The sequence below is a fragment of the Triticum aestivum genome, chromosome 7D, assembly GCF_018294505.1.
Source record: "Triticum aestivum cultivar Chinese Spring chromosome 7D, IWGSC CS RefSeq v2.1, whole genome shotgun sequence".
NCBI classification, from domain to species: Eukaryota; Viridiplantae; Streptophyta; class Magnoliopsida; order Poales; family Poaceae; genus Triticum; species Triticum aestivum.
Window position 1 is genome coordinate 520,578,650 of NC_057814.1, and position 13,201 is coordinate 520,591,850.

The 13,201-nt window shown below is 46.4% G+C and overlaps 1 protein-coding gene across 1 annotated transcript in view; it reads right to left on the reverse strand.

Moving 5' to 3' along the window:
- Positions 1-7,851, reverse strand: part of LOC123171224 (period circadian protein homolog 1) — a 31,112-nt gene extending 23,261 nt beyond the window's left edge. Inside the window, exons 1-2 of the mRNA XM_044588821.1 lie at positions 7,476-7,851; positions 7,204-7,213 (exon numbers count right to left, since the gene is read on the reverse strand). Coding sequence (XP_044444756.1) covers positions 7,204-7,213; positions 7,476-7,851 — 386 coding nt within the window. The remainder of the gene's footprint in view (positions 1-7,203; positions 7,214-7,475) is intronic.
- Positions 7,852-13,201: the final 5,350 nt, after the last annotated feature.

Sequence of the window (13,201 nt, forward strand, 5' to 3'; positions counted from 1 at the left end):
TAGGGTACATGGCAACGGGGCGCGAGGTGGGGGACGGGGACGACGTGCGTTGAGGAGGCAGGCCGGCGGGGAGGCGGCACGACGTCGGGGTGGTCTTCGGGCGGTGCCGGCGAGAGGCTTTGGCACCGAGCGAAGGGCGAGCCCCCCGGTCTCGATCCAGATCGAGGGGGGAAGAGAGCGAGGAGTGGGGGGGGGTTTCGTGCGGGAGGAGTGGGGGGGATCGTGCGAGGCGACGGGATGGGCGCCGTCCAGATCCAAGGGGCGATGGGGAGTGAGAGGGGATCGGGGAGGGGAGAGGCTAGGGTTTTGAGCGTCGACAGGCCATATAGGCCAGGGGTGCAGTTGGGCCGGTGGGCCGGCCGGCTGGGTTGTGGCCTAGTTGGCGAGGTGGGTTTCTGTTTTTATTTCTCTTTTGTTTCTTTTTAGTTTTCTTTTATTTTTAGTTTTGGTAAAATACTAAAGTGGCACCCAAATAGATGTTACAAATTATGCCACAGCCACAAACAACTTAGCACTGAAATAAAATAGTTTTGAAATTGTTTATCATTTTAAAAGCATTTAAATAATTAGTATTGCTACTATTTTATTCATTTTAGAGTGTTTAAACATTTTATAAAGGTGTGGTTTCTCCACCACAATTACCTATGTATTATTTGGCTCACTCCGAACATTTTAGTTTTAATATTTGAAAACTTTTATCGTTTGACTTGATTTTGAATTTGAATTCGAACGAGATTGAATCATCGTGAAACTAACAACAGTAATCGTGGTGACGTGGCCTCATTAGTAGAGGTTTACTATAGCTTAACTATCCGGGCGTCACAATTCTCCTCCACTACAAGAAATCTCGTCCCGAGATTTAAGAGGTAGAGTAAGGGGGAAAAGTCTGGTTACGAAATGCTAACGGATCTTCTCGGTCTTGGCTGCTCTTCTTGAAGAAGTTAATCCCTTTCGTTGATGTCTTTATTTCTCTGCTTCAGGTCATCATGGTGAAGTCGGCATTCTTTCTTCGGAAACTCCATCATACGTACGACAAGGGGTAACTTCGGAAAAATGGACCGCTAAAATGTTGCTTATCTGGTAGATAACAGCAGGCAAGGTGGCGGAAAGTAACTCTCGAATTGAAACTTAAGAAAATATCGAGAGCAAAATAAGAAGGTACCATGAGAAGTTTCGAATGGGTAGGCAATCGTTTGATGCCTAATCAAAAGGTGAAAGGGTTTCAGAGCATCGGAATAAGTATTGCGGCTAAAACTAGAATAGATCATCTCAAGGAAGGTGGCTCGTGAATTACCTACGAAGCCAAGTGCGAGGAATAATTTCGGTAACTGGGATGTACAGAAGAGTCAGGTTACGATCCTATGAAACTGCGGGTTATGGGCCCACCATGTGGGTTAAAGGTAGAAACGGTGTTGACATCTTGCACGATCATGTAAGCAAGGCAAGTCAGAGGATAGCCTGTCAGTTATGTCGGCAACAACATCGATACCAAGGGCGAGGGACAAAGAGAACCATTTCCTGCTCGTTGAAACGAGGCGGACCAATAGGCAAAGTTCTCGTCCATCGGTGGTTACCGAAATGTCATCAACAAAAGTAACAGGGTCTTACTGACAGAGTGGTACAACGAGGTGTTTACATAAGCAGGGAAATATTACTGCTGATATTATATAGATCACAAGAAGGTTTACACAAACCAATGGAAAGGAAAAGTGATTATCAGGTTTAAACAGAACAATGGAAAGGAAAATGTGTATACACACATATTTCTGCGGTATATCCTTCCCAAGGACAAACAGAGCATGATATCCATGACAGGATTTAATGTAGAAAACCATTTAGGTAAGGGGAGAGGAAGTTCATGACATTACCCAAACAACGGTGTTTGGATAATTGAGCAAGAAACATTTAGCATTGGGCTTCAAATATTCATGTTGATAATCAGAGTACCACAGACATGCTTCAGGATAGCATCGACATGTTCTTCAAGCAAAGGTCGGACTTTGGATACTCAATGGATTCATCATGAACAACTTATAGAATAAGTCTTTCAATTCCTCATGGAAGAATGGTTAACATTGCTAAAAGGAAGAACTATAACAATAGGCCCTCCGCGCAGGTGTGTTAGGATGACATCACCTTATCGGGTTAAAGACCAATGTTATAACTCTTGGAAATATGTCCAAACCATCACATCTGACCGAGGTTCAGATCCGATGGGCGTCAGGATACCTCAGACTCAGGATGCCTGAGAAGAAAGGCGCAACACAAATTGTCGAGGTGACATTGTAAGATTCTCGGGAATTAAACCATGGAAGCGAGTTCCGAAACAAGAGTTCATCATTAAATCAAGGAGAGGTGAGGAGGTGACTGATTGACTCAGCGACAATCCATTGACATTTCCAAAAAGGATGGATTTCCACAACTATGTGAACAAGGAGATAACATTAGCCAGATCAAATGACTTAATGATGTATGCTGGAGGAAAACATACACAATTAAACATGGGTTGAAAGGTGCACCCGAAATATGGGCTGGGTTGCACGCCCAACGTCAGAATGGCGATTGAGCAACCAACACACTAAATTGGAATTATTGTACAATAACTCTGAAGCAATAGGGTTGCTAGAGATATTAAATTTGCACAACAGAGTTCACAACACGGGGACCAAGAAAAGAATGGTGATGGCGAGAAGCATCACTGTATCACGAATTCTTAAGAGGTGGTGTAATTCCCACAACATTGATGACATAAGAGATGGTAATGTTCCAAGGTAAAGAAGAACAATTGCTGGATAGCAAGGAACTCAAGGTATAACACCAGACACGAACAAGCTTGTGTTGGTGGGAAGGCAATAAAGTGGCCGATGATAATACAAATCATCAAGGGCAAGGATGGTATTTCTCATCAAGAATTCGACTGATATCCTAGAAGAGCTCAGAATGCTGATGAGGTTCAAGACACATTTGTCGAGAGATTTCAAGAAAATGTAATTGATAGGCGATGACATCAAGTTAAAGGAATGATGAAGCGAAAGGTTATTGGAACCATGGGTAGGACACAAACTTGAAATCAAGCTTGTTGTTCAAGGCGAACTGATATGACGAGGAAGATCGATGTAAGCTTAGCTCATCGTCAAAAATTTGTGCTCCGGGAAGAAGGACCAGGTAGCACAGTTAAAATTTGGCACGATAATGGTATCGCCAATTAGGCTAGGAATGATGTGATCGAGTATTAAATTTGTAAGAAATGAAGAGTTCTAATACTTGCTGCATCGCAACGCGAACTCGATTCAGTTATCGGTGTCTTTGAGTGTTTAATAACTCAGAGCCCGTGAAAAATTGAATCGGTGAGAATGTAGTACTTGATGAAGAACTCATAAGAAGTTATGCAGTTTCGTAATAATCTCGAGATACCAGGGGGTAATACTCGACGACAGATCAAAGTAGAGGTTGGACCGGGGTATTGATCCACAGAAGACAAGTGCTTAAACTTGCGCGAGAAATGGGATCAAAGAAGAAAATATGGTTGGAAGCACAATTTCAAAGGATCAATTCACCGATACCAAAGCATATTATCTCAAGGAAATAGTTATTATTACAAGGAGCTTTCATGTTAGGATCTACATCGTGTCCATGGGCATGAACACAAAGTTTCAAGGTCGACTCCCACTTCCTCAATGCATAACCTTCCATTCACCTCTCATATTTAGAAAATGACATTAGTTGTTGAAAGTTTTACCTGGTGCAATACCAGATAAGTTTGACCCGTGAAATCTTTCGGGTTCACACATATTAGGGAAGGCGCTGGTTCAACCCATCGGGGCATCTTAGGAACATATACCACAAACTTCGGAGTAAATAGTACAAGCTCGAAAGTACAGTATGGTTATCAAAGCAGAGGATACAAATTACCAAAGGCATTATATACCCATGGAAAGGCTCACAAGGTTATTGAATAGGAAGGACACTGTCGGATAATAATCCAACAAGGGGGTCGTGTGGTCTACAACGGAGCTGATGCGAGTATCGGTACTCTATCAGAGGAAGAAGGAACGAAAGGGCATCAGATTAAAGAAACAATTGACTAATTCAAAGCTCAAATGCAAAGGAATTAATATTTCCAATTCAAGGGATCAGAAGCAAACGCTCTGATTAAGGATGGATAAGTTGAGTCGGCTTAGGGGTACAATCGACGACAATTTGATTGGTCGAGATCCAGCTCATGTTTAAAATGACGTCTAAGCCGGAAGGATGAATCCTAGGATCTGATTGAGGATTGCGAGCATTCGCAACATATTGAATCAACAGACTCAAAATGAAAATGACGAGGATGCCAATAAGATTACGAGATTTATGGTATTAACCATAACGCAAGCAAGCAAGAATTTCAAGAGCAATAGGCTGCTCAGGATTTTCGGAAGACCGAATGGTATTTCGAAGAATTTTGTGAAATACATGAATCATCTGGGGATGAGTGGATACTCGATAAGTGCGAGAAATTACTCATAGGGGTATTCAGGTGGCAAAGAACTGCAAGGCAGTAGGCACAAAGCATTCTCGGAACAATAGAGAGAATTTCGGTGTATCTTGTAATAACAAGATCAACTAGGGTTGAATGTATGAATGACAAATGTAGGTAGTTATCCATAAGGATACATCGGTGGTAGGGAATTGTAAAAGCGATGGCACATAGTCTCGAGAGAACATCGTAGGGTGTCTTCGGAATCTTCTCGTGAAGCAAGCGATCGTTCGTACCGAGGGGCTCTCCGGGAGAAAGTATTTATGAGAACCTAGAGTTAGAGTTAGCAAGATCGTTTAACCCGAATATGAGAGAGATCAGAGTCCTAGAGTATAGACGAGGAGTAAAAGATCCTAATACCACCCAATGGCGACGTGGGTCCGTAAGACACACAGCCATGTTAGTAAAAGTTTTGCAATGTCTAGACTCAACTTCGGCCAAGGAGTTTGGAAGGGGGATTCCTACAGGCAGTCGGCTCTGATACCAACTTGTGACGCCCCCGATTCAATCATACACTAATCATGCACGCAAACGTGTACGATCAAGATCAGAGACTCACGGGAAGATATCACAACACAACTCTAAAAATATAAATAAGTCATACAAGCATCATAATACAAGCCAGGGGCCTCGAGGGCTCGAATACAGGTGCTCGATCATAGACGAGTCAGTGGAAGCAACAATATCTGAGTACAGACATAAGTTAAACAAGTTGCCATAAGATGGCTAGCACAAACTGGGATACAGATCGAAAGAGGCGCAGACCTCCTGCCTGGGATCCTCCTAAACTACTCCTGGTCGTCGTCAGCGGCCTGAACGTAGTAGTAGGCACCTCCAGTGTAGTAGGAGTTGTCGTCGACGGTGGCGTATGGCTCCTGGGCTCCGGCATCTGGTTGCGACAACCAAGTAGAAGGGAAAGGGGGAAAAGAGGGAGAAAAGCAACCATGAGTACTCATTCAAAGTACTCGCAAGCAAGGAGCTACACTACATATGCATGGGTACATGTGTAAAGGGCCATATTGGTGGACTGAACTGCAGAATGCCAGAATAAGAGGGGGATAACTAATCCTGTCGAAGACTATGCTTCTGGCCATCTCCATCTTGCAGCATGTAGAAGAGAGTAGATGGTAAGTTAACCAAGTATCATCGCATAGCATAATCCTACCCGACGATCCTCTCCTCGTCGACCTGTGAGAGAGCGATCACCGGGTTGTATCTGGCACTTGGAAGGGTATGTTTTATTAAGTATCCGGTTCTAGTTGTCATAAGGTCAAGGTACAACTCCGGGTCGTCCTTTTACCGAGGGACACGGCTATTCGAATAGATAAACTTCCCTGCAGGGGTGCACCACATAACCCAACACGCTCGATCCCATTTGGCTGGACACACTTTTCTGGGTCATGCCCGGCCGCGGAAGATCAACACGTCGCAGCCCCACCTAGGCACAACAGAGAGGTCAGCACGCCGGTCTAAATCCTATGCGCGCAAGGGTCTGGGCCCATCGCCCATTGCTCACCTGCACGTTGCGTACACGGCCGGAAGCAGACCTAGCCTAGCAGGCGTTCCAGTCCAACCCGGCGCGCGCCGCTCAGTCGCTGACGTCACGAAGGCTTCGGCTGATACCACGACGCTGAGTGCCCATAACTGTTCCCACGTAGTTGGTTAGTGCGTATAGACCAAATGGCCAGACTCAGATCAAATACCAAAAAGTCATTAAGCGTGTTATTTTAAAGTAACCGCGAACGCCGACCAGGGCCAGGCCCACCTCTCGCCTAGGTGGTCTCAACCTGCCCTGTCGCTCCGCCACAAAGATCCACTCACGGGTACTCCTATGAGCCGACCCGACTTTAGTCACCACAGGTATCATGTATAGTATATAAGTATATACCCGTGATCACCTCCCGAGTGATCACGGACCGATAGTATAGCATGGCAGACGGACAAGAATGTAGGGCCACAGATGGAATACTAGCATCCTATACTAAGCATGTAGGATTACAGGTAAGGGTAACAACGCTAATAGCAAGAACAGGCTATGCATCAGGATAGGATTAACGGAAAGCAGCAACATGCTACACTACTCTAATGCAAACAGTATAGAGAAGAATAGGCGATATCTGGTGATCAAGGGGGGGGCTTGCCTGGAAGCTCAGCCGAGAAGGAGGGGTCGTCAACACCGTAGTCGAACGGGGCAGCAGCATCGGCGTCAGTCTCGGTGTCTAACGGGAGAAGAGGGGGAAGAAACAATAAATACAATGCAAACAAATGCATGGCGATGCATGACATGACAAAGCATGATGCTAGGTGTGCCCAATCGCGGTAGTAGGTGATACCGGCGAAGGGGGGAAACATCCGGGAAAGTATTCCCGGTGTTTCGCGTTTTTGCACAGATGAACCGGAGGTGAAATGTTGCAGGTTCACTATGCTAGGGACGCGTGGCTGACGAACGGGCTGCGTATCCGGATTCGCCTCGTCGTTCTGAGCAACTTTCATGTACAAAGTTTTTCCATCCGAGCTACGGTTTATTTTATATGATTTTCTAAAGTTTTAAATCAATTTTAGAATTTATTTAATTAATTTAATTCAACATTATCCAGAATAGTGTTTGCTGACGTCATCATGACGTCAGCAGTCAACAGAGGTGTTGACTGGTCAAACTGACGTGTGGGTCCAGTGGGACCCACCTGTCATACACTGTTTAGGTTAATCAGGGTTTAGCTTAATTAGTTAGGCTTAATTAGTTAACTAAAATGATTAGTTTAAACTAATACAGAATTAATTAATTCTTTAATTAATTAATTAACTATTATTTTATTTATTATTATTGTTTATTTTTTAAAAATTCCTTTTTTTATAAAACCGTCCTAGGCTGGGCCCCGTTTGTCAAAGGGCCCTGGGGCCTTAGCGGGCACCGGGCGGTGGATGCGGGCGCATGGGCGCCCGTCACAGCGCTCACCCAGGGGCGCGCGGGGTGTGGCGCATCTGGCTGCGACCAGCGGGCGCAGTGAGCCGGCCGGCCGGAGTTGCGCCCAGCGGTGGGCGGTGGGAGAGCGGGGCGTGCAGGTGCTGCAGGGCAAGGGGACGGAGTGCGGGGCCGGCGACGAGCAGGCCCGCGGGCGGCAGAGGAGCAGCAGCAGGGGGTGGATGCGGTCAGGGGCGGCGATGCACGCCGCGGGCGGGCGTGGAGGCCAGGGAGCGTTGGGCGGGGCGCCCGTGGGATGCGCCCCTGGCGTGAGCGGGGAATGGTGCGCGAGCGCGCGCGCGCGCACGGCCAGGGCGTGGCCGGGCCACGATGTCCAACGGGGCAGGGGGAGGAGGAGGAGAGGGAGCATGTGGAGGCGCTCATATCGGGGCCATAGGGTACATGGCAACAGGGCGCGAGGTGGGGGACGGGGACGACGTGTGTTGAGGAGGCAGGCCGACGGGGAGGCGGCACGGCGTCGGGGTGGTCTTTGGGCGGCGCCGGCGAGAGGCTTCGGCATCGAGCGAAGGGCGAGCCCCCCCTGTCTCAATCGAGATCGATGGGGGGAAGAGAGCGAGGAGTGGGGGGGCGGTTCGTGCGGGAGGAGTGGGGGGGATCGTGTGAGGCAACGGGATGGGCGCGGTCTAGATCCAAGGGGCGATGGGGAGTGAGAGGGGATCGGGGAGGGGAGAGGCTAGGGTTTTGAGCGTCGACAGGCCATATAGGCCAAGGGCGCAGTTGGGCCGGTGGGCCGGCCGACTGGGTTGTGGCCTAGTTGGCCAGGGGGGTTTCTGTTTTTATTTCTCTTTTGTTTCTTTTTAGTTTTCTTTTATTTTTAGTTTTGGTAAAATACTGAAGTGGCACCCAAATAGATGTTACAAATTATGCCACAGCCACAAACAACTTAGCACTGAAATAAAATAGTTTTGAAATTGTTTATCATTTTAAAAGCATTTAAATAATTATTATTGCTACTATTTTATTCATTTTAGAGTGTTTAAACATTTTATAAAGGTGTGGTTTCTCCACCACAATTACCTATGTATTATTTGGCTCACTTCGAACATTTTAGTTTTAATATTTGAAAACTTTTATCGTTTGACTTGATTTTGAATTTGAATTCGAACGAGGTTGAATCATCGTGAAACTAACAACAGTAATCGTGGTGACGTGGCCTCATTAGCAGAGGTTTACTGTAGCTTAACTATCCGGGCGTCACACAGGCTGGTCAGGAGCGGGCGTGGTAGCTGTCCCGACCGGACGCCCGGAAACGAGAGGATGTACTGACTGTCGTGGCTAAATCGTACACTACACACCATCTCTCTGTAGGAGTAGGTCGATGTGTCGTTCTCTCTAACACACACAGGCTGTTAAACACACACACACACACACACACACAGGTTCATAGAATAGGAATATCGTGCGAGTGCGAAGCCACAGGAAGTAAGATACAAATGGAGTACATACAAGAAGAGAAGAGGTGACGAATATTCCATCAAACCTGGACTGAGGAGTAGTACTCCCTCCGTCTAGGTGTTAAGTCATCTTACGAAAATCAGATATTCCCAAAATGTTTAGGCATCGTCCATTAACTTCGCATCTCAATCCCCTCCTAGCCTCGTTGCTAGCGAACGTTGTTACTTACTCTACCTTGTTATCTCCCCCGGAAACCCAATGCATGGAGCACAACTACGCGTTGATCAGTCAAGAAATCAAAGTCGGCTTGCATGCGAGTTAATACGTGGCCATGCATGGTAGCTAAAACGACATCTCTTAATTGTTGTGATTAATTGTTGCGTTTAGAGACAAAAATCGGGGCTTTGATTGGAGGAAGGACCGGTCAAGTTTCTCCTTCTCCTCCAATTTGCTTGCACCTTGGTCTCGCTGCACCTTCTAACGTGACTTACACCTAGACAGAGGGAGTAATACGAGATACGGTGGCACACTGACTTAGGTCGAATACAAGTGCCCAAAATTATTGGAAGAGAGCAAAGTGTACAAACTAAATAATTAAAATTGAATTTCTCGTTTATTTTTCCGAAACGGAGGCAAAAGATTTGCCTTATCCACTAAATAAGAGGAGAATAGAGTTTCACAATTTGCAAGTGACCCTACAAATAAACGCCATGGCAATTACTCTCAATACGCCCTAGTTTCTTAGCACCCGTTGTAACCCTTAGTACATACGGTGGCACACTGACTTTGGCCGAATACAAGTGCCCAAAATATTTAAAATTGGAGGATGGTGCAGCCCACATTTCCGATATTTTGACCATGTGTGGTTTAGTTGTTGTTTACTTCGGAGGGTCGTGTACCACACGTGAATTTTAGTAAGCGTGACTGGGAGGCGTGCAGCGTTAATTGCGAGTTGACTCCTTCGAGCGTTAAATTTTCTTCACGTATTAGCATTGCCCCTAGTATTTTTCTTCACTGCGTTAAATAAAGAGTTCCGTTTCGTGCACAATTTAAAACGATTTTTATGGACAGAAAAAGGAAACCACTCCATCTATATACGTTGCGGCCTTGGCGCTTGTTTTCTAGGGTTTGCACTCTTCACACCCTCTCTTCACTATATATATACACGCTGGAGCCTCATCGCTTGTAGTTGCTCTCTTCACACTCTCTCACCCTCTCCAGATCTAAACAAGACTTTGTTGGCCTCTCTCTCTCTCTCTCTCTCCCCTCACTACTGGTCAAATAGCCGGCAGGATCCGTCCGCCGGGGGAAGGAGGCTTAATGTTGTCACCGTCTGCGAGGGAGGGAATCCACTACCGCCCCTGTTTCGAGTTGCAAATATGAGCAACAGAACCAGCATCAAATACACAGGCGCTACTACGAGCATTAGTAAGGTACACATCAATAACATGTATATCAAATATACCTTTCCCTTTGCCATCCTTCTTATCCGCCAAATACTTGGGGCAGTTCCGCTTCCAGTGACCAGTCCCTTTGCAGTAGAAGCACTCAGTCTCAGGCTTAGGTCTAGACTTGGGCTTCTTCATTTGAGTAGCAACTTGCTTGCCGTTCTTTTTTAAGTTCCCCTTCTTCCCTTTGCCCTTCTTCTTGAAACTAGTGGTCTTATTAACCATCAACACTTGATACTCCTTCTTGATTTCTACCTCCGCAGCCTTTAGCATCGCGAAGAGCTCGGGAATTGTCTTATCCATCCCTTGCATATTATAGTTCATCACGAAGCTTTTGCAGCTTGGTGGCAGTGATTGAAGAACTCTGTCAATGACACTATCAACCGGAAGATTAACTCCCAGTTGAGTCAAGTGATTGTGGTACCTAGACATTTTGAGTATATGTTCACTGACAGAACTATTCTCCTCCATTTTGCAGCTGTAGAACTTATTGGAGACTTCATATCTCTCAATCTGGGCATTTGCTTGAAATATTAACTTCAACTCCTGGAACATCTCATATGCTCCATGACGTTCAAAACGTCGTTGAAGTCCCGGTTCTAAGCCGTAAAGCATGGCACACTGAACTATCGAGTAGTCATCAGCTTTGCTCTGCCAGGCATTCATAACGTCCGGCGTTGCTCCTGCGGCGGGTCTTGCACCTAGCGGTGCTTCCAGGACGTAATTCTTCTGTGCAGCAATGAGGATAATCCTCAAGTTACGGACCCAGTCCGTGTAGTTGCTACCATCATCCTTCAACTTAGCTTTATCTAGGAACACATTAAAATTCGACGGAACAGTAGCACGGGCCATTTATCTACAACAACATAGACATGGAAAATACTATCAGGTACTAAGTTCATGATAAATTAAAGTTCAATTAATCATATTACTTAAGAACTACCACTTAGATAGACATCCCTCTAATCATCGAAGTGATCACATGATCCATATCAACTAAACCATGTCCGATCATCACGTGAGATGGAGTAGTTTTCAATGGGGAACATCAGTATGTTGATCATATCTACTATATGATTCACGCTCGACCTTTCGGTCTCAGTGTTCCGAGGCCATATCTGCATATGCTAGGCTCGTCAAGTTTAACCCGAGTATTTTGCGTGTGCAAAACTGGCTTGCACCCGTTGTATGTGAACGTAGAGCTTATCACACCCGATCATCACTTGGTGTCTCGGCATGACAAACTGTCACAATGGTGCATACTTAGGGAGAACACTTGTACCTTGAAATTTAGTGAGAGATCATCTTATAATGCTACCGCCATACTAAGCAAAATAAGATGCATAAAAGATAAACATCACATGCAATCAAAATAAGTGATATGATATGGCCATCATCATCTTGTGCCTTTGATCTCCATCTCCAAAGCACCGTCATGATCACCATCGTCACCGGCTTGACACCTTGATCTCCATCAAAGCATCATTGTCGTCTCGCCAACTATTGCTTCTACGACTATCGCTACCGCTTAGTGATAAAGTAAAGCAATTACATGGCGATTGCATTTCATACAATAAAGCGACAAGCATATGGCTCCTGCCAGTTGCCGATAACTGTTACAAAACATGATCATCTCATACAACAATTTATATATCATCACGTCTTGACCATATCACATCACAGCAAGCCCTGCAAAAACAAGTTAGACGTCCTCTACTTTGTTGTGCAAGTTTTACATGGCTGCTACGGGCTTCTAGCAAGAACCGTTCTTACCTACGCATCAAAACCACAACGATTTTTCATCAAGTGTGTTGTTTTAACCTTCAACAAGGATGGGGCGTAGTCAAACTCGATTCAACTAAAGCTGGAGAAACAGACACCTACTAGCCACCTGTGGGTGAAGCACGGCGGTAGAACTAGCCTCATGAACGCGGTCATGTAATGTCGGTCTGGGCCGCTTCATCCAACAATACCGCCGAATCAAAGTATGACATGCTGGTAAGTAGTATGACTATTATCGCCCACAACTCTTTGTGTTCTACTCGTGCATATAACATCTACGCATAGACCTGGCTCGGATGCCACTGTTGGGGAACGTAGTATTTCAAAAAAATTCCTACGATCACGCAAGATCTATCTAGGAGAAGCATAGCAACGAGTGGGGAGAGTGTGTCCACGTACCCTCGTAGACCGAAAGCAGAAGCGTTTAGTAACGCGGTTGATGTAGTCGAACATCTTCACGATCCAACCGATCCAAGTACCGAACGCACGGCACCTCCGCGATCTACACACATTCAGCTCGGTGACGTCCCTCGAACTCTTGATCCAGTTGAGGCCGAGGGAGAGTTTCGTCAACACGACGGCGTGGTGACGGTGATGATGAAGTTATCGTCGTAGGGCTTCGCCTAAGCACTACGACGATATGACCGAGGTGTGTTTATGTGGAGGGGGGCACCGCACACGGCTAAAAGATCAACTTGTGTGTCTTAGGGTGCCCCCCTCCCCATGTATATAAAGGAGGGAGGGAGGAGGCCGGCCGGCCCTAGGGGCGCACCCAAGGAGGGGAGTCCTACTAGGACTCCAAGTCCTAGTAGGATTCCACCAAGAGGGAGAGAAGGGGAAGGAAGGAGAGGAAGAGGGAGTAGGAAAGGGGAGCGCCGCCCCCCTTCCCTTGTCCAATTCGGACTCCAAGGGGGGCGCGGCCTGCCCTGGCCGCCCTCCCCTCTCTCCAATAGGGCCCATGGTGGCCCATTAGTTCCCCCGGGGGGTTCCGGTAACCCCTCCGGCACTCCGGTTTTACCCGAAACTACCCGGAACACTTCCGATGTCCGAATAACATGGTCCAATATATCAATC